A 21830-nucleotide genomic window follows, 5' to 3' on the forward strand; every position below is an offset into this window, starting at 1 on the left:
AATTATGCAAATTGAAAGTCTCACTGCTCTCACTGGCTTTAGCGTTGAGCCTGGCACTTTGCTTTTATGAGTGTCTTCCCACCCATGGCTATTGGGTGTGTGTGTATGCATATATATGTGTGTGTGTTTATACAATAGTCCCATCACATCAGCAAGCTAAATTATGTGACAGAGCAAGCAAACATTGTTTGGTCCAGCAGGGTATTGGGGCAACCAAAGCACCGACCAAAGCACCCTGCTGTAAATTTAAATTGGTCTGCCTGTGTGTGTGTGTGTATGTGTGTGCGTGTGTGTGTAATTCTGCTGGATAAGGCTGTCTTTAAAAGATTTTTTTTTTCTCTTCTTCACAGTTTTACACCATGCAAGGCGCTTAGGTGATATTAAAGACAATGCAATTACTGCTGATGAACACACACAGTCGATGCATGACTGGTATCAGTGTAATTGCAGAAAATGTGTGTGTTGGTATAACAGTCACAGTAAAGTTGACTTTTGACATTTTGGTTATACAAAATGTAATCTCCTGATTATTTAATTCCACTCAACATTTATATACAACTTTGTCATAATTTGCATAAAGCTTCTTACCATAGCGACCTTTGACCTTCGACCATCGACCATACTTTCATATTAACACACTGTATAAAACACAATGGCAGTGTCATAGTCTGTCAGGCAAAGAGGTGGAGAGTGGGTGGAGCTGAGGCTGAGTCTCAACTATTATAGAGTTTCAACTTTTACCACATGTGTGTGCATGGGGTTCATTTCTCAGCCCCAAAGGCTGCTGTTTAGATTTTACATTTACTAGAATAGAACATTTTTTTTGACGACTATCCACCACTTTCTAACAGCCTCATGCTTTAGTCAGATTGGAAGCTTGTATGAAATTTGATGAAATTCTATAAATAATTTTATCTTAAGACATCATCTATACAAGCATAAAAAACATGGTTGTTATCTATGAATGCCACCAGTCTCCAGTCCATCAGTTAAGTCACTCTAATAGATGTGATTGCTGTAAATAAGCTAATCAAGTTTGGTGTATCCTCACTCAACGACAGCAGTCGCTGCAGATTGACAGCGATCACCTATTTATACATATTGTCATATCTCCAATCTCTCTCCACTGAGGGCATTAGGCCTATCAAATCACTATGTGTAAGCTCTAATGTAATTGCTATGGGCTTTGTGGCTATAACATGATTGCTGTAATCCATTTGTGTGCCTGCGCTGCACATGTGACGTCTACACGAGGTCCAACAGGTTACCCTGGGACATTACCATTATACACAGCTTGATGTGGCACATGCACACACACACACCACACACATACAGACACACCCACTCACTGAAATGCTGCATGAGAATGTTAAAGAAAGGGAATGTAATATAACCCTCTGATTCTTCCTTTGCTTCATAAGAAAGTATAGGACTGTTTCGACAGAGCTGCTGGATCTAAGCTCCAGTACTGTTTTATTCTTGCTACAGCAGCTGTCTTCAAATGATCCGTCTCAGAAAGCCAGGCACAAAGCTGTGAGGTATCTAGTGGACAAACAAGACAACCAAAAAAACAACATTGAACTCCTCCAACAGCCACACTCCACTCAAGCCAACAACCAGAGATGTGCTAACTTTGCTTCCCAAGCTTTTACACTCACACACTGTTTTTGGGGGTAAAAAAAAAACACACACAGTTCCAAACTATATTAGGAAGACTATCTGACAGGGTGTGACAGGACACAAAAGACAGCACATGGCCCCTCTGGCTTGCATCTGTCGTAAATCATCCCTCTCTATCAAATGGCAAGATAAGATTTTAAGAGAAAGCACAGGGTCGGGGGCCTCATGTGGCTGTGGGTGGAGTGTTCACAAGAAGACGGAAATGAAGCAAAAACTGGTGCAAAGCTAAAGGAGTTTAAACTTAGAGCAATCACTCAAACAACAGCAGTGATCCCAGTGATAATGCAATCATACATGCACACAAATATACATTACCTTGATATTAACCCACAGCAAATTAGCATGTGGTAATGCTGAGCTTGGCTAAAACCATCAGTTTTATCTTTGAGTCTTAACATGAGGCATAATCAATAATCAAGCTGAAAGGCACACCTTCACTGCTAATACAATAATTAATCATTGTCCAAGATGACTGCGGGGGAATGTCTGCAGTCATTTGCTGAATGAAGCGATGCTCTGGATGTTTTTTTGAGGGGGGAAGCCCAACACAGAAAAAAAACACAACAAAAGAACAACAAAACAACAACAACAACAAATAGACTTATATAGGATATGGCCAACCTTAACATTATATTATATCTTTGTAAGTGGTATGTTTACTTGTTCTGTGCTGCTTGTCTCCTCACTGGGAAAATAGTTTAAGGTGAATAAAATGAAAAAGCCAGAGCTCTGGTGCTATAAAGCCCCTGTTTAAAAGGCGTCACTGCACAGGCCAGGATGTGGACTCTGATAAATTTGGTCTTGTCCATTCCAAATGTGTGTTCTCGTTCTGTTTGTGACATGACGTTGTGTCATTGTGACACTGTCTGTGGAATAGGGACAATAAAGTAAAGTTTAAGTCTTTTCCTCCCTTAAGGTGCAGTGAAAATGGACTGGATGAAAAATTAGACATCTGAACTAAAAAAGCTGCACAACTTGTCGAAAGATGCATGAACTTTTTGACGCATTGGACTTTAGACTCATTCTCACTCTAGAAATGAATCACGTTTGGACAATATGAACAGGTGGATTGATTAGAACACCAAAAAGCTTATATCATACATGGAATCCAACATAATCTCATATTATGGTCTCAATAGTAATAGTAATAATTAAAGCTGCAAGCAGCATTGCGGGCCCTCGCAGATCTTGTGATCCACGTGGTTAACGCAATCCCCTCTCCTATTCTCTCGTCTCCTATACTCTTCTGTGCTCTCATTTCCAGAGACATACAACAAACATGTTTACAAGACAAAGTTCCTGTTGCCAGTAGGTGGCGCTATGACAGTATCATCCTGTTAGCATATATATCTGTTCAGACTTGCGTCCATAGCAGTACTGTAAGATTTTGTCCACATTGCATGAAGTATGTGGTACTGCAGAAAATACAGTGTTTCTTTGTAATGGCGAATGGTCAACTTTGAGGCCACGCCCTGGCCACACCATAAGACTTTTGTAAGAGTTTTGGAATGCGTCTATTCCCTATACTATAGGGAATCTAATTGAGCTGAAATTCACTGTGTCCACTCAGGACACTATAGGGCCTATAGTGTCCTGAGTGGACACAGTGAATTTCAGCTCAATTAGATAGTATGCAAGAGTATGCAAGGCGTGAAAAGTTTTGTAGGAGGGTCACAAATGGCCAAAAATGGCTGCAAAATTTAAAATGGTGGACTTCCTGTTGGGTTTGGAGGGGGGGGTCCAAGAGACTTTTTTGTGCATCTTGGGGTGATACACATGTGTGCCAATTTTCATAATCTTGTGTCAAACTGGCCAGGGCTATGCATTAGGGGGCGCTATAGAGCCATTTTCCCATATGCATTTCAAAAGTCAGCAAATTTAAAAATTTTTCGGGCGAATGAATTTTCTACCGAGTTTGATGAGTTTTGGGGCATGTTAAGGCCTCAAAAAATGCGATCAAAGTGGGGGAAAAAAAAATTCAATAGGGCTCTTGCACCATTCAGTGCTCGGGCCCTAATAACAATAACAACAGTGTTGATAGCTGCCTCGTGTCCTACACATGGAATCACGAGAGCCCCTGTAGTAATCCAGCCATTTGGTATATTCTTGTTACCACACAGAAACATGCTCATTTAGCCATCTTCTCTAACACATACAGTGTGCAGTGAATGTTTCAGTCAGGCTCAAGATGGGAGCAAACTTACCGAGCCATGGCAGGTCAAAGAGTCGTCGTCAGCACGCTCACACTGGGCATCACACTCCACACACACTGACCCATTGGCATATTCTCGTATCTCCCTAAGAAAGGCAGCAAAGGTAGAAGAAAAGAGAGGGAGGGAATATGATGGACAGAGAACAGAAAGAGTGCAAAACACCAATGTTAAATATTGCAAAGAGATACAGTACAGTGCTATAGCTTGCCTTACACACTCCCATGTAGCCTGTGAATAAACATATGTCTGTTGCAGAGAGTTGCAGAGAGAGATAAAAAGCTGAGCAGTTACCACTCTTAGTGAATATACATTAATGTCTGCTGACAAAAGAAATCATTGGAAATATATATAATTAAGTGGACAAGCAAAGTGTGCCACATAATCAATAAACAGGATACAAATAATACAGTAAATTAAGAGAAAAAGGTCTGTTCTGCATCAAATAGACAGGGGAAGGTGATGCACATGCAAAAGGTTGTAGTTCTCTAGTTGCCTAAACTGAGATGCTATTAAAGTGTCCAAAAATGTATTACACATCATGCATGTGGTATATTTTTTCTTTAGTCTATAGCCCTGCTTAGCTACAACTAGCTAATCCTCAGTCACAAAGCAGTGTGGCAGATGTGTACTTAAATCTCACAGCCAATCATGCAGACTTATACCTATTATTATTACCTTTATATAATCTGTTGGTGTCGAGACTATAATTGTGCTGCCCTATGAGAGCCTTTTCACATTCTTCTAAACACATAGCTAACTGTTGCATACACACAATGCTGTCTGAGAGCAATTAAAAAAACATGTTTTTTTCTGTTGAAAACCAGTACATGGTGCAGCTCTACAAAAAAAAAAGAAAACCTTTAATTCAATAAAAAAGCAGCCTCCATTTTGACAGAATTATATGATGCCCTTGTGTACAGTAATGAAAGTTTTTGTATACATCCCAGCAAAAGAAAGATAACCACATACTGACGATATATCTGTTGAATCACCGTCTCAATGTCATCATGAACTCTGTATGTGAATGATCCTTTTCAATCAAGAAAGACTAAATCAATCAGCAGTAACAAATGGAGGGACAGAGAGAAGAATTAATAGCAGTAGTGGATAACTAAGGGTCAGTTAGATGCAGCCATAACATAAGCAGTAACACAGGGACACACACACACACACACACACACATTCCTGTTACACCCACAAGCGTTACAGCTAATTAGCTAACCGTGATACTGATACCATCACTCAGAGGTCGATGCAGGTGAAAGGTGCAGTACCTGCGAGGGTGTGCAGCGTTTTCAAAAATCAATTAAATTAAGTGCCTAGTTATTCAATTTCTGCAATCCTCTTATAGTAGTAGAACAGCAGAGTGGCCTCAAAAAGTCATTAAATGTGACCACAGTGCGACTGTGCTGGCACTTTGCCTTTGTCACTGCAGGAGAAGGCGAATGAGTTTTGGGTACTTTTTTTGGGTTAGTGAAGAAAACAGAAAAAAAGGCTGTTGTCCCACTGGGAGCTAAAATCAAATTAGTAATAATTATGCTTCCTCTGGCCTTCAGAAAACCTTCCAGGAGCAAGGGATGGTCAGCCTTTGTGTCGATGTGTGCTGGCTGAAATAATAATGGCAGCAGTGTAGCTGGAAGATATCATTGATGGTAAGAGTATTGTAAGAATATCTGCCCAATTCTAGTTTCTGCCTGTTAAAGGACAAAGATAAAGAAAAACACCAGCAGTGTATAATGTACAATATAACCAATGGCAAAGCAATCACAGGTTACACACACCTGACCCTTGCTGGGCTGCTGCAAAACTTTATAGACTGTACATGAAGATGGACGACACAAATCCGCCCATTAGACAAATGTAGTGCTTCCATTCAAAACCCCATCTCGTAACCAGGGTCTGAGCAGCAGAAGTTGAGCGTTGAAGCCACCTTCTTGCTGTTCTGTCCACCCACTTTAGCTGCTTATATGGCCTTTCACTCAAACTGGCTAGCTTGGCTGCTCCGTACCATGAAGACTCTGCTGCCGCTCTTACAACCTTGTGATACAGACCATTAAGACAGAAGGATCATCACAGTGAAAGGGAAATGCTGCAATTAACCATGACAGATTCACTTCTGCAGCTGTCAGTCACAGCTCCTGGCCGTGATACCGTGTGTTACTTTTCTTTTCTAGCCAACAATAACTAATTAAATAGGAATGCATGGAAAAAATGAACACTTGAACACAGATTATCATTGTAAAAACTGACTAAAAAGCCACACATACAAGATATACAAATTAATACTTACACAACTGTGCAAATCTCCCAGGTGTCCCCTTTATTATGACACCAAAAGTATTCAAATACACCTAGTGGTTGCTAAGATATACTCAATTCATTCATTTTCAAGCTGATGCCTTAAAAATGGGCTTGGGGTGGAAGGGGTTAAAAAAAGATTTATTAGCTGGGTTCACGTCCCATCCATGTCCACTAACAGAGAGGAGGTGGGGTTTATGACCTATACATAGGGCATCCAGCCAGCAGGGGGCTGTCATGTCATCCATCTTTATATACGTTTAGTGCAATGCACCTTTGCATTAAAAACAGCAAGTGTAACCCAGCACAACACACAACACTGGACTGATATGCAAGTTCAAGCATAATGTACATTGTGTGTTTGTTGGACCATGCAACAATTGTACTGGTGATGCTGATGTTACACAGTAGGTGGTGTTGACGTGCAAGTGGACAGGTAGGCAGGGCGTGGCCCCGTGCGCAAGCAGTGACTGTGACACGCAGTGACACGCCTAGCCCCCCTGCCCTAACAGCACCTCTCCTGGTCCTCGACATTCCTCTCCAATGTGGCTGCTATGAGTTTGTAATGCTTGTGAACATGTCATTAATAACATTAATTTGAGAGTTAGGTCACCCCCCCTTTCTCTCTCTCTCTCTCTCTGCCCCCCCACTGTTATGGCACTCTGCAGGGGTGCCTTTTAAACCAAGAGTTACCACTACTCCTTAAATTGTTCTTTTTGCCTGCTGGCTCTTATTATTATCCTTAGCAAACAGACAAAAATTACAGCTAAACTTGAAAATGGTAACAAAGAGCCTTGGGCTGTTCTAAAAAAAAAAAAACTTTTGATGAGCAGGTGCTGCAGCTTCCAACAATAGAAGATTATTTTGAGCCGACCGATCACATTCACAGGTGAATAATTTATTTAAGTTTATTTATTTATCCTTGATTTGATCAGTGCTACTCATTTTACTGCTGTTTCACTGTGCTGAAACCCATCCAGAAAGCTCCTGCAGGGATTCTGTCAAGTGCTTATATAGGAATCAGTTTGATCTTCCCTGCACTGGTTACCTCCAAGTTGTATTTTGAAAGGATGATGATGGTGATCCCTTCAAACGCACTGTTAGATTATTTGGAAGCAGAAAGCAGGGTTGGCAATTTATCAGAATTTATTTTCTGAAGGCAAAGATAGTCTTTTTTCTGAGGTATGTTTTCCTGCAGCCATGAAATAAAGTTCATTTTCCTTTTAGCAACCTATATTTCCTCTTTTCCTCTGGCTTTACGGTGTATACAGTTTTATGCTATAGCCATGTTTATCACCAGTGAGACACACACACAGGATGCAGCTGAAGGAGCAGGATGGAACATGTTGAACTTTGAATTGCAGCTTTTCAAATCAAGATGAAAAAATAACTTTTATAGTGTAATGCAGTTCCCATCCTGCTCGCCCTCTTTGTACAGTAGAATGGACAAACTATGCTGGACTGATCATGTTTATAAGTGTAGGTGTTCCATGAGCTAGGGAAAGAGCTTTCAGTTGGTTGCTACCTCCACACTAAACATATAACTTCCTGTGGTGCTTAGTATAAGAAAGCAGACTATTTAAAGATTAAAAGCACATCTTTACTGTGTCACTACAGGCAACTCTCAGTGCTGAGAGTGTTTTTTCATACTATGTCACCGATAATAAAGGCAATGTTTATCAGTGACCCCACTGTTATCACACACTGAGAGCACCCATGTTGATGCTGCCTAACTCGCAGCATCAACATGACAAGCTTTGCTCAGTGTGCAAAGAGTGTAGGTCTTGGTGTTCTGTTTTTCTGTGTGTGTGTGTGTTTATGGCCTTTTAGTGATGTATTGAGATGAAATGACAGAAAGGCCAATTTCTGAGCTTATCTTGACATAGAGCTGTGTTTTCTTTGGAAAACATGCAGAGGGATGCAATTTGGCAATGAGATTTTGTGTTATTTACTTTTGCTGCATTTACAGAGAGCTTGATCTGTAGAATCAAAATTTTTCTTCCAATCAATGCATAGAGATGGACAAAACTTCAACGATGTTAGGTTTCCAGGCGAGCAATCTAGAGTCAGCTGTTCTCTGTCCTCTTATACTGACTGTGCTTGACTCCTGAATAATCCAGATACGGGCGCGGAAGTGGATATAATAGGAGACATCTTGTTTTTTGGTCTGCTGTGTCCCTCAGTCAGTCCAGTACAATGGATCACACTTATATTACACTATTAATCTATTTGTCATGTCATCACTGTGTTGATGCACTGCATGACTGTACTTGTGCATGCACAATAAGAACTCACCCTTCATAAAGGTTGCAGGTATCCACACAGGTTCGCCCACGACTGAAGTATCGACAGGAGAGGCACTGGTCTGGGCCGGGACCCCAACATCCAGCATCTGAACACAGCGGGTCACACACCATGCGCTCTTTGGCTGCTCAATGCACACAGATAGACAGTAAAAGAGCAGAGGATTACAGTTAAGTAGAATGTAGCTGAGCTTTGATGATTCACTGTTAGTACAGATGCAGAGAATAAACCATAAATCCCCCCAAATTAGCAGGGTATAAAATTATCCAAAATAATCCCATTATTTATGAAAAGACACAAGGGCTAGATGTACTAAGGCACATGCAATTTGTGAGGGCTTATTTTTTGCATTCAGTTTCTCTGCCTTCACAGAGCAGCTGTTCATTTATGGCCTAAAAAAAGAAAAAGCTAACATTCCAAAACAAAGGCAGGAGTAATTTCTGCCAGACAGAGGAATAGGTGTGTGGCTCAAAGACATGATAAAGGATTAAGATATTTCACTTCGGTAAATAAGGAATTGTCTAACAACAAACACCAAACAGTTACAGAATAATTACACCTCCTGGATGAACTGAAAGAGCCAGTTACTTCCACAAAATACTCCAATCCTGTCCAAGCAACTTTTTAAAAACATTACTGTAATTAACTGAGTGGAAATTCAGTGTGTGTGTGCATCTGCTGCTCTGTATTTATATCAATGGTACCCATATGTAGTGTGTGTAGATGTTGACTGTTTGATATGGTTCACTGTGTTCCACAAAGACATGTTGCTTTAACAACATTGTCCGTCTTCATTTGGACTTGGACTACATTATAGTGGTTGGTGTCAAAAGGTAATATTGACTATTAGACTATTAGTTTTTGTTATTGGCTTTTTTTACACAAATTTGTTTGTGCTTCTAATACAAACATCCCTAATACAGCAGGTTATATCGGCTGTCTGGATTGCCATTTAAAGCCATAATAAAAGCACAGTTGATTTACAAAGATAGAAGTGATACAAGAAAATGTCCCTTTCTCTTACACTGCTCACAGTGAACAATCTGTATTGTGTTGTCACTGTTTTTGTCGTGTTGTATTCAGAACAGACTGACTCAGGCCATTACATCTGCTCTGTATTGGCTGGATGTCTTATCATTCTCTCTCTCTCTCTTTTGTCCACAGCACTCGGTTCTACAAAGGTGTCCACATTTGAGAGCATTACACTGACAAAATGAGAGTGTTGAAGTAACACAGAGGCAGCACTGCAGATATTATTATCGCATCTGATGCGATTCTCTCCTTTGTTGGCAGCTCCTCTCCTCCCCTCCCCTCTCCTCTCCTCTTTTCTTGTTTCCATTTCCGGTGAGTGGTGGTAGTGGTGGTAGTGGTGGACGTGGCGCGGAGCTTTCTGGTGGAATCTTTATTGATGAAGTTTTTGTTCAGGTGTCTCCGCTCTTTGCTCCCTACACGAAGATTGCGATCGGAGAGAACAGGACTCAAGTTGCTCCATTATTTAATTGAAAATGGTTGCTACCACAGTTGTCATATAGGGGAAGGGCTTTGGTTGCCAATAACCTGGCTGCCTCATCTCTGTGGCACAGGCTTGTGGCACTGACTCCACCAAGAGGTTTGATGGAGGGAATTCAGAAGGCAATCGTGGACTTCTTCTGGTCAAAACATTGGACTCAAGCATCAGTTCTCTACATGGGGAGGGAGGGAGGCCAGGGGCTGATCGACATTCAGTCCAAAATTGCCTCATTCAGACTGAACGCTGCTCGGAAGTTTTATCTGGGTGTGGCCCAAGGTGGCTGATACCTCCAGGCTGCTGTTGAGGAATGTTGGGCGCCTGGGATACAACAAACAGCTTTGCCTGCTGGGAGCAGGGGAAGTGAAGCCCAATGCTTCACTGTGCAAGTATGCAGAATAAGTTTCAGCAGTCTGCACTGCTGCACTAAGTTGGGACATCTGCAGAAGATGATGGAAACATCAATGGACATCTTCAGGCAGAACACCAACATCACCTCCACCAGGCTGGTCAACAAGGTGGTTTGGGAAGCATTTGCTGCCCTGCCGCAATGACTAAGAGCATTTGCAGAAGACAGTTCTCTTTCTGACCAGTAGGAGGATAAGTGTGAGTACTGTCTGTTCCCCAGTCTGTTCATCACCCCTGCTGTAGGAGAATGGCAGAAGGGAGGTGGTCAACTGCTATCATTCAAAGTGCCCCTCCTGTCCACCTTTGAGGCAATGGGGAAAAAAATCCATTAATCAAATCCGCATGAAGGTTTTGAACCTGAGCTGTTTGGCAGGGGTTAAAGACTCGACAGAGAGTTTTTTTGGCCCAGACTTCGCTCCAAAAGGCAGCTAGTGGTCCCTGTATAAGTCGCCCGTTGAGAAACAGACAGCAGACCTTCACCCTCCCTTAGTGTTCTTCACCATCCTGGCCACATGTACGCCAGGGGCTATGCCTCAGTGCCATCCACAGCTACGTTCAGAATGCTTAACACTGTAGCAAGAAGGATGCAAATACATGAAGAGAACAGAAATCAAGGGCAGAAGATGAAAGCTTTGCCTTTCACAAGAGACAAAACCAACCTCTGTGGCTTGCAGCGCTACAGGTAAACTGACCAGGCTAAGAAAGATGAGAAGGAGGAAGAAGGGTGCCGATAAAAAAAAAGAAAAAGAAAGATATAAACAAGAGGGAGTTGAGGTTGCCTGGCTTTTTAATGATACCAGAAGATCAAAAACATGACTTCAGATGTTTTTGACGTGGTTGGAAAACAAAAGACCTGACAGGTGCCTTTTTGAGACCCGGAGGAGACAAGAGAGCAAAATGATCATGATAAGGGCTACATGAAAGGAAGGAAGGAGGGAAGGAAGAAGGGAGGGAGGAAAGAAAGAAAGGAATGAACCTAATGGTCTGTTCTGTTAATCTATGCAGGAAAGGAATAGGTGTAGCAGCAAGCCAGCAGTTGAGGGAGATGTCAGTAAACTGCATATGCCCACAAAGACCTAGCTCTAGGCTAAAGTCATCTGTGTGGGTTTCTTTTACATTGTTTAGAAAGATGTAGTCTGGTGAAACAGCCTGAGATTTGACATTTAAATGTTGAGTTCTAGCTGAAACTGAGCATTTCAATGCAAAACCACACTTGAAGAGAGCACGCTATTAAAGACAACCATGTCAGAGTACAGACAGAACATCATCTGCAGTCAGATCCAAAGACAGCTCTGTTTTACATGTGCAAAGAGCTGCGGCTGTGATGCTTTAAATCCAGGGATAATTCCAATACCTGGATTACACACACCTAAGATTACTCACATGGTGAGTAATGCTTGTAATGGCACAAAACGTACAACAATAGCATGCAAATACACTCAGTATATTCGTATATTCTCTGTCTGTGCTGTCTTGTCCTGCACCCTGGTTTTGTCATATCTATACTCTAACCCAACACCCTTTAAATCTGTGTGTGTGTGTGTAGGTGTGTGTCCTCAACATGATCAGGAACTGCCCAGGGGAAGGGAGCACAAGAACAGTAAAAAGGGACCAACTCAATAATGCAAATTCTGGCTCATTAATGCAAATTATACACATATGAATAATGTCTTTAAGACTTGTAGCAGTGATATAATAAATTTTCCATTTTTAGAAACATAATCATTATCTCATCAAGTTATTGTAATTTAAGTTTTTTTGTTTTGTTTTTCATGAATGATTGAGATAGTAGCAGACACACACACACACAGGTCAAGTGTGTTTATACATTAGTGTGTTCTTGTGCAGGTGTATAGTGAAGTTATGAACAGTAAATAACGTGCATAATAATGAGGTCGCCGATATCTTCATTTGATCAATATAATATTCTTCGTGGCATCTGTGTAATGCAGTGGAGTTCATTTGTATTGTTCCAGCTTTGTAATATTTTAGGTGCAAATTGCAAATGGACATATAGTCAATAAAACGTATTCAATAGATGTTCAGTATAATTTTAACTTACAGCATTCTTGTGGGCTTCGGTTGTTGCGGATCAGAACTTTTTGGTTTTGGGCGCGGAACAGTCTGGTCCAGTTGACTGTATTGTAATAACAAAGCTGGCTGTTCTCTGCAATGTGGACGTTTCCAGCACTGATCTCTCTGAGAGACTGAAGCTGCAGTGATGAGATGCCCGGCTGCTTTAACACCAGCAGAGAGATCCCACTGAGAGAGTGAAGAAGGGGTGGAGGTGAGAGGAAGAGCAGAAAGGTTAGAGGAGCAGAAGGAGAAGAAATGAGGTGGAACAGCAATGAGAGAGAAAAGGAAAAAAAAGATCAGTATCACAGGTTTTGTTTGAACAAAAATCTTTTTTTTTCCCACATACTCTACAGTTTTGCACAGATTATGTTTTACATTTGAAAACTGATGTGATGCCAGCATGTTATGTTATTTTAGTAATAATGCAGGGATGTCATGTACAAAAATGTTTTCATTATGTGTCTTAAGGAAATATCATCATTTAAACACATCATAGGTGACCTGCCATGTTCACTGTGAGCTTATTTATTGGCAAAAATAATAATAATAATAATAATAAACAGCACAAAAATGTTTTTTTTTTATAATCTTTGATATTGTAGTATTGCCAAACAAATTCCTTATAACATCTATTGCCTTTTGCCTTTTGCCGGAACAACAGGGCATCACCATATTTTAATCATTCCACTACCAGCAATCCGAACCGCCACCCCCACCCACTCCGCCCCCATCCTAACTTTATCCTGTATGCCCCCACTTCCACTTGCACAGTTTAAAAATGACAGGAGGCCAGTGGAGTGTCAGAGCCATCAGATAGACAGCGAGTGTGCAGGATCAAGCACGGAGCAAGGGTGGGTGGCAGACTGTAATTTGTACTGCAGCCTGCTGTTTCCATCTGCAGGCAGGTGCCGTGCACATACACTCACAAACACACGCACACGCAGCCACACACACACACACACACACACAAAAAAATCACACAGCATACTACAGTCCACACTGCATCATCAGCTGACACTCACTGGGGCGTCATACAAATGCCACACTAGAAATGTTTAGAGCACTTTTACATTAAAATAACAAAGCTGTGGTAAAAATTAACATGCACAGCCTCAGAAGGACAAAAAAAAACACATTCACTATTAACTTACATAAAGAAGTGACTCAATATGCTAGCTGCCTGTAGTACTTCACTACCTAAGGCTCTTCTTACTTCCTATCCTTTAAACTGGCAAAGAGCAATTCTTGTGTAATTCTTCGTGCAATAAAAACAGGATAAAAAAATGTTTGAGGCTCTCGTCATTTTTTCAGAATAAGGTTCCGTGGTTTTCACTAGGTGGGGTTGACACTTTGAATAAAACATAATCATTAAGAAAACCTGAAAAGCTTTGATTGTTCTAGGTTTCAGGTGGTTTTACAATCTGTGTGAATTTTGTTCAAACATTAACAGTGCATGTACACTAATAATAATAATTTTGAAAAATTACAAGGAGCTACAAGAACAAAACTAAACCCAGATATACCAGCTCGCCTTTAATTTACTGAACACTCACTTCTGACAGAAATGTAATGTAAAAATGTCATCACATACCTGTACAGCGCTCTTCCCCCTATAGTTGCCAGGTTGGAGAAAACACTCAGGTCTGTCATGTTGTCAGGCCAAGACTGGATGTTAAGAAAGCCTAAATGGGGGACACACACATACACACAGGTTACAATGAGTTGCCAGAGCTGATAGACTGGAATCACCTGTCTGTCCTATTGTCCATTTCACACAGTGACAAGGATAAATTGAGTAGGGTGAGCTGGCATCTCTCTAGAATTAGCAACATACCAGGGCCACAGTTACTACACCACCTGAGCCTCCCCTGAAAGCAGCCAAGCAATTCTAAGCTAGAAAAAAAAAATGCTATGGCCACAGCGACTCCGCGCAGGAGTCCAGTGCCAGCTATGAAGTGTGAAGTCTGACATATCAATATTTTTGCATTTCCTTTATCTGCCCCTCTACTGCTGAATCATTTAGAAGCTTAAATGAAAAGCAGAGATGGTGGCTGTGGCTCATTTAGGATTTTCAATAATGGATTGAGAAATATGAAATATTTAGTGGAGGAACAGTACAGGGAGTACAATCCCCAAGCCAATGCCAGAGGACAAACAAAACAGCTGGAAGGGGGCTATGAGACCAAGGAAAAGAGCCACAGGGGGGAGAATAGAAAAGAAGGAGTTAGACGGTGGAGGGAAGGGAAATCAAATGACATTAGCTGCTGTTGTGCTGCCTTCACAACAAAGCCGAGGAGGTGGAAGTAATAAAAAAAAAATGTGGGTGTGATGGGCATTTAACAATCAATAACACTATCTCAACTCCATTATATTAAACTGTATGATTTCCTCCCACAGGATACATATGCTGGTTCATCCAGGAATGGGAATGCAGGGTGGAGACAGAAAGAAAGCGGGTTTTTAGTCTTGTTAATGAGAGAGCGATAACCTTCAGCAGCAGGTTTATCAGACCATGGACATCGTTTTGTTCGTTATGTCAATCCCGGCTCAGCAGTGGCAGGGTGTGAACATATGCTTATTAAGGCTGTTTGATGAGGTAATATAAAAGTCAGGTAATTGTAAAGAATCGCACACCAGGGCTGATGGAAATGGACAGGAACAGAATTTGATATGCATCCTCACACCACAGCAATTAGTCTCATGCACGAGTGCACAGTTAAAGCAGAAAACAATGCCTCACTAAGTAATGTAGAATAGAACACTCTTTCTGTGTTTACTCCTTTTCCAAGACAAGATTGAATGTGAGTATAATGATGGAAACCATTATCATAAAACAGTAATACTAACTCATTCCATTATAAAGCCTTATGAGATATTTATACTGAATTCTGAAATATACTGCAGGAAAATGATTGTTTCTGAAGGCTAACAACGCTTTTTGTATGGGCCCCATCTCGTTCCTCATGGTGTGCAGTTTATAACGCTTCAAGTGCCTCTTAGCCCCGAGGCAACTGTGCTATAGAATTGTTAACGTACTTGTCGACACTAATTGTCTTAATGACAAAACCTGCAGCGCCGAGGCATCTGACTACTCTGTTACAGTGCTACTTCAGAGGGGTTGGATGCTCCCTAATCAAGATAACAGTCTACTGCCTCCTGCACACTTGTCTGTGCTGATGTAGTCATGTGCTAACGGCAGACATATGTTATATCTTACAGAGCCTTAGACGGGAAAACACGTACAATGAAGTGTGTTCCCTCGTCCTTTCTACATGAGTGTTTGGTGTCCAGTTGCAGCACAAAGGCGTGTTTTCTCTTTTTTTTTAACCCCTCATACACAGCTATGTGGTTTATAGCATGGGTTAGTTTGTGTTCTAGTGGATGTGCTGTTATTCTGCACTGCATCCACTCAGGGAGTAAACAGCTGGCCACCCACTGAGAAATGAAAAAAATAATCTTGCGCTCCACATGGCTCCATGAGTTCTGAATACAGCCACCCACAGCTAGAGAGGCTAATGCTATATTGCTATTTCAGACCAGCAGTGGTGCCCTAATGCTACAAGTGGCAGTCTGGTCTGAATCCCTGATGGTTTTGTGGTGGGTGTTTTTTTTAACCTAAAGCTGCGCTGAATATCATTGGGGCTTCATGAGGGGGAAACACGCAGGACCTGGGGTGTACATTAGGTTCCAGGGAACATACAGTACATGACAGCCTTCTGCTCCTATTTTAGCCACTTGAACTGGTATCTATAGTATAATGTTTATCCCAACCACTACTTAAGTGGGTTCCCCAGGGTAGCAAGTAAATGGGTCAGAGTGTGGCCAGAGGGAGTCACTTCAGCTTATACAAGGTTGCTTTGAAGTCTCTAAAACGATCACATAGACACAGGGGAGTGTGCTGAGGTGGACACACTGCAAAAAAATAATGTCACTGTCATGTAAGCTATTACTGTACAATATCAAAGCAGAGGCAATGAGTAAAAAAAAGATGCCCATCTGCTATGATGCAGCCTTTAGATCAGGGGATAAGGCAGCACCACAGTTAGAATGATACAACTAGTGTAAATAGGTACATCAAATCTGTTCTATAACATATGTTGAGACCAAAACCTGTGTTAATGATAGTGATAATTTCCTTCATGATTACAATGACTGTACATTTTCTTCACAGGGAGGCTGCTGCTGACGTAAGGAACACTCAACATGCACCCACCAACATCGGCCCATTAGGCTTGGGCGCAAGATTGACAAAAAAGATCTGATGGGGAGGCACAGCACTTTCAAAAGAATGCATGTAAGTAAACTGGATAAAGCTGATGCTGCTGCTGAGAACAATTAAAATGCAGCTCGCATCACTTCTATACCACCTTTTTAGGATAAGAGTGGAAAAATAAGCAGAAGGAAAGGTTCATGGTGGACAATGACTGCTGTAATACCTGCAGCTATATGATACACTTAACATGATATGGTAAGGACTGCGCATGCCATAGACAATTTACACATCCACTACCAGATCAAAGATGGCACAAAAAATGGTTTCGGTCTTATTTCCCTCATGACAAATGTAATTTTTTTTATATACCTTATAATAACCTTCAAAACCGATCTTCAGAACATGACAAAAGGCTTATGTCAATGGACATAACTACTGTAATTCAAGTCAAAAGGTCACTGGGGAAGAATTCATCTTTGTTCTAATGGCAGTAATAATGAAGTTTTTTCTTCTCCCTCAGCGAGTCTGCCTTCTCACCTCTGACAATGAGTGAATTTGAGCAGAAAAAAAAGTGAAAAGATCACCAAGCATCGGTTCATGTTCTGCTGCCACATCAGCAGCACACCAATGCACACAGCAAATTACACCATTGAGCCACTTAGAGAAGAAGGCCATGGGCTCACAAGCAAAGGTTAAGAGTGCTTAAGTTGTGGTGATTACATTCTGAGTCACAACACTGAGCAATCCACTTATGTTAAACTGTGTTGAGTTGATCACCCACTCTGAGTAAAACCTGACCTGGTGAAATGTCTTTATAGATCCTGAAAAAAAAAAAAAGAAATAAAAAAAAAAGGCAAGAGTCACGGAGCAGCAGAGGGAAAGAGAAGAAGAGAGCTGTCCTCCTACGCAGCTCATTTGAAAGCTACAGCAATGCTAGCTGTGACCTCTTGGCTGCCTCTGTCAGCAGTCACGTTCACTTGACAGCTCAGATGACAAGCAGAGCAGACACATATGTCTCACTACATGGCCACTGGTTTATGCCCTATCACCTGCTCAGAAAGCTGCAATCTCTAACCTTAAGAAGGAAAACAGAAATAAACCAACAGAAGTCCAGGTTTAGAATCATTCAGGCTGCATTTCTTCACTCACAGTTTTGAAATAATGGTGCGGTTTACAAAGACATTACCTGATTACACAGTAATGACACAGATTGCAAGCTAATCATGTTTTATAAGTGAATGAGAGTTTAAAACCATCCAATCTTTGCTGCTTTGTGCCTTTTGCACACTCAGCTTCCCTGATATGAATCCTCTAAACCACAAAGGGTTTATTTGCTGGTGTCTTACTCTGTATGTAAGTATGTGTGTATGTGTGTATGTGCTGTGAGCGGGTCATTAAAGCAAATCTAAATCCCGACAGTGTCACATGGGACCCTGACATGAAGCAGAGGAGCCCCCATCAGCCTGAATGGGGTTAAAGTTTGCTATAATGGCCACGTTGCAGCATATCATCCTGCTTATTACATGGGTACTTACTGGTGATCTGTACCATGTGCTTGGTAACAGTTGCAGTGCTGCTACATTTATCATACACATCTGTGCATTCACAACCTGTTGTTCTGAGTTATAACTAATTATGTGTATTCGCTTTCGCTTAATTGTAAGGGACCAAAACATTAATAAATGTCCTGAATTTTTCTTATTTACTATTTATTATATAAACAATTTCAGGTTTTCTTTCTGACGGCTTTGTCAAATGTCTGGCCTGGAAAAATGACAGTCTACATTGCAGCTCAAAAGTGTCGGTGTCAAAGGGGAGCGGGAGGATTAACGATGCGCACCACATGTTCTGGATCTTTTCTTCATGGTGCGTGAAGGGAGAACTGGGACTGTGGGACTTAAGGCCCGGGACTCCCCCGAGGGAAAGGAGGAGGAGAGAGAGGAGATTGAAAGACTCATATGATATTCATCTTGTGCTGCGATGTCTGTCCTTGGTGTGGACAGTCTCAAGGGGAGGGAGTGAGGTGGACTTGTGCAAATATCCATGAGGGCACACACACACACACATCCATCATGCACAGTACATGTGCGTGAGAAGTTAAAAGTTAATTCTGTTTATCTGCTTGGTTATGAATTCATGTGCTCGGACACACGTGCCACTCTCACCTGTGATCTCTCGAACGGTGCGGAATACATTGAGTTTTTCTGGGTCCAAAGCTTCTATGTTGTGATAGACGTCTCTGTGAATGATAATAGGAGATCAGGATGACACCAACAAAGAAGGAAGAACAACCTGAGCTGCACTGACTGAGCGTGTGATAAATCCACAACACCAGATCAAATTCTTATGAAATTCAGTTTAGAGGTATATTGCTTTAGAAAATATCCCCACCATCAACTGCCATCTAGTTTTATTCATGTATTTTTGGAAAAAAGGCCTAAATCTTTACCACCAAATATTTACAAAACTATGGAACTGATGGAAAAATAGCTCGGCAGGGGTATAAGGGTAAAATGTCCCTTTAAACCCAAAACAATGTAATTATAATTATGTTATACAGATTTTTGTCATGAATGCCTGCAAATGACAAACACGCTCCACAACCTTTCACTCTTTAACCTCACCCTTTGATTCCGGTGATGAGGAACACCAGGTTTCCGTTGATTTTGGTGCAGTTGACAAACTTGTCAATGTTGCTGGAGTCCACTGTCTGAGCCGCCTGTAAGCTGGCTGTTCCTATTCCATCACAGGCTAGGCAGGACACAGAGGAACAGCAGGTAGATAGGATGCAAAAAATAACATAAAATAAATAAGGGAGGCTGTAAAATATCAGTGGATATCAGAGTTGCTTATGAAAATGTTTCTATATTAACAGACAGAATTCACACATTACATGTCACATTGAAAGTGCAATGATTTATTCACGTGCTTGGCCAGTAGTAACTAGTTTGTACTCACATAATGTTGTGACTAATTGGAAAATTACAGATTAATTACTTAGTTTTTCAACATCTGATGTGATTTACCCTTGGGGCAGATGTCAGTACAAGGGATGCACATTTTGATGCGATTCTCTTCCACCTCCATCTTGTTACTCGGGCACGCTCTCACACAGGAGCTATGGTCCACCACGAAGTTATCTGAAAAACAAGTCATCGTAAATGTCAGATACAGATGGCTGCTGTTTGTCACACAGGAACATACAGTACAGTAAGTGGCACTGGAGTGCACAGACAATCACATAAAAAAACACACTGCTGAGGCACATCGGCCCACTTTACCTGTACATGAATAAAGACAATAAAACCTTCATTCATCGAGGTTATATGTTGTAAAACACAACATTTATAATCAAAAGAAAAAGACCAATAATTACCAGTTATTGTTGCTGTGAGACTAACTGAGGCTAAAGAGTACAAACACATTAGTTGACTACATACTACAATATTGAAAATAATAATAAATAAGGGACTTAGTTTCATCACACTAAATATTTAAATAGTTATATTGTATCTGAAAGAACTCTGCCTTCAAGCACAGGGAAGTCCCACTTCCTTTCCTGCTGCTTGGCCTTTTCACTGATGTTGAGAACAGCATGAGGTGTCCACAATTAGCTGCAGGCATGGTGAGTGGTTAGGCAAATAATGGCTGGAGAACGTGCAGAATAATCTTGGGACTGTCAATGGTGCATGGCAGTGAGAGGAGATGTGGTGAGGATGCAGACAAAATCCCCAGCTTCCTTATTATCTGTACTTGCTCTGCAAAGACCAGTTGCCACAACCCCCCCCCCCCCCAGGCTACAACACAGACTGTTTGAAGGTAGACGGCAACATGAGCGAGTGTGGGGAGGAGATTTTGACCAGCTGTGCAGTATTTAGATGCTACAGAGTCAATAAGGACTGGTTAAGGATTATTATTTTCACTATATGCAACAACTGTCTTGTCCCAGTTGCATCAAGCATAATATGGAAAAAAGGGACCCGCAATTTAAAGAAATGCAACTGAATGTGGTCAGAATTATATTAGTATGTGTTCAAATGAGGTCAGAAAGTTTGAACTTATAGCTGTATGAGAGGAGTTTGTTTATGTTGTTTTTTTGTTTATAAGAAATTCATATTTATGCATGTGTAGCATGTGGAATATAAAATGTTTTTAATTAAAGCATTTCTGTGAACATCTGGCAAAGTAATAAAGTAACAACAATAACAAAAAAATAAATTAAATAATACTAAAACATGCATTCCGCTCTACTAAGAACAAACTTAATAATAATATTTTTTATCTTACACGACCTGTTCACTAAATATAAACCCAGTGATCACCTGTGGAACGTTCTGGATCAAAGCATTGGATTGTTAGCTCCTCTATCAGCAGGAAAAATTTAAAATAGGGCACTGTCTTTTGAAAGTGAGCAGTTCTGTCCCTGCAGCAGGAATCTAAAGAACTGCTCTGCTTTGCTCTTCTGTCATGTGATATATCTACTTCATACAGAATGACAAATACTGATTTAAATACTGACTTCAAAAGACAAGAACACGCACTCACTTACACTTTGTGAGAACCTTCACTGACATAATGAAATCGCTGGACTGACCTTAATAAATGCCAAAGCCCTATGTAACCTAGTCTAATTCTAACTCTCAAAATTGATTGAACACTTGTTAATATTCTGAAAAAGTAATATCTGAAACTCAAGCCGGGCTTCATGAGCACACAAAACCACACACATACAAGTTATCAAGGAAACAAGCTTTATGTGTGTTAGCACTATTTGCTCTGATATATGATCCAGTGGCAGTAATAAGCAGGATATGAGAAGCTTAAAGACTAAATGAAATCTAAGCTCTGCTCAGTATGTAATTGCTGTTCTTATTCACGGCACTCTGTTGATTTGTATGTCAAGGCAAGGCAGGAAGAAGCTGTACACTTGACAGAGTCTCTGACGGAGTCTAATGCAAATGAGGCATTTAAAGGACATAACTGCTCTTGTTGCTGTCCGTGCACTCTGCAGGCACATGTGACAAGCGGTCTACAAGATACAGAGGGATGTGGGTGAGAGAATTATTATGTATTATCCTGGCATTATGAAAATAGGAAGAGACCAAAGGCTTATTTTGACACATGTGCAGTG

The 21830-nt window shown here is 41.0% G+C and overlaps 1 protein-coding gene across 1 annotated transcript in view; it reads right to left on the reverse strand.

Annotated features, from left to right (window-relative positions):
- erbb4b (erb-b2 receptor tyrosine kinase 4b) overlaps positions 1-21830 on the reverse strand; it is a 240689-nt gene that overhangs the window by 53592 nt on the left and 165267 nt on the right. The window contains exons 8-14 of the mRNA XM_028393608.1: positions 19726-19839; positions 19324-19450; positions 18865-18938; positions 14078-14168; positions 12473-12672; positions 8487-8619; positions 3885-3978 (exon numbers count right to left, since the gene is read on the reverse strand). Of these exons, the coding sequence (XP_028249409.1) occupies positions 3885-3978; positions 8487-8619; positions 12473-12672; positions 14078-14168; positions 18865-18938; positions 19324-19450; positions 19726-19839 (833 nt within the window). The remainder of the gene's footprint in view (positions 1-3884; positions 3979-8486; positions 8620-12472; positions 12673-14077; positions 14169-18864; positions 18939-19323; positions 19451-19725; positions 19840-21830) is intronic.

The sequence above is a fragment of the Parambassis ranga genome, chromosome 21 (genome assembly GCF_900634625.1).
Source record: "Parambassis ranga chromosome 21, fParRan2.1, whole genome shotgun sequence".
In the NCBI taxonomy this organism is placed as follows: Eukaryota; Metazoa; Chordata; class Actinopteri; family Ambassidae; genus Parambassis; species Parambassis ranga.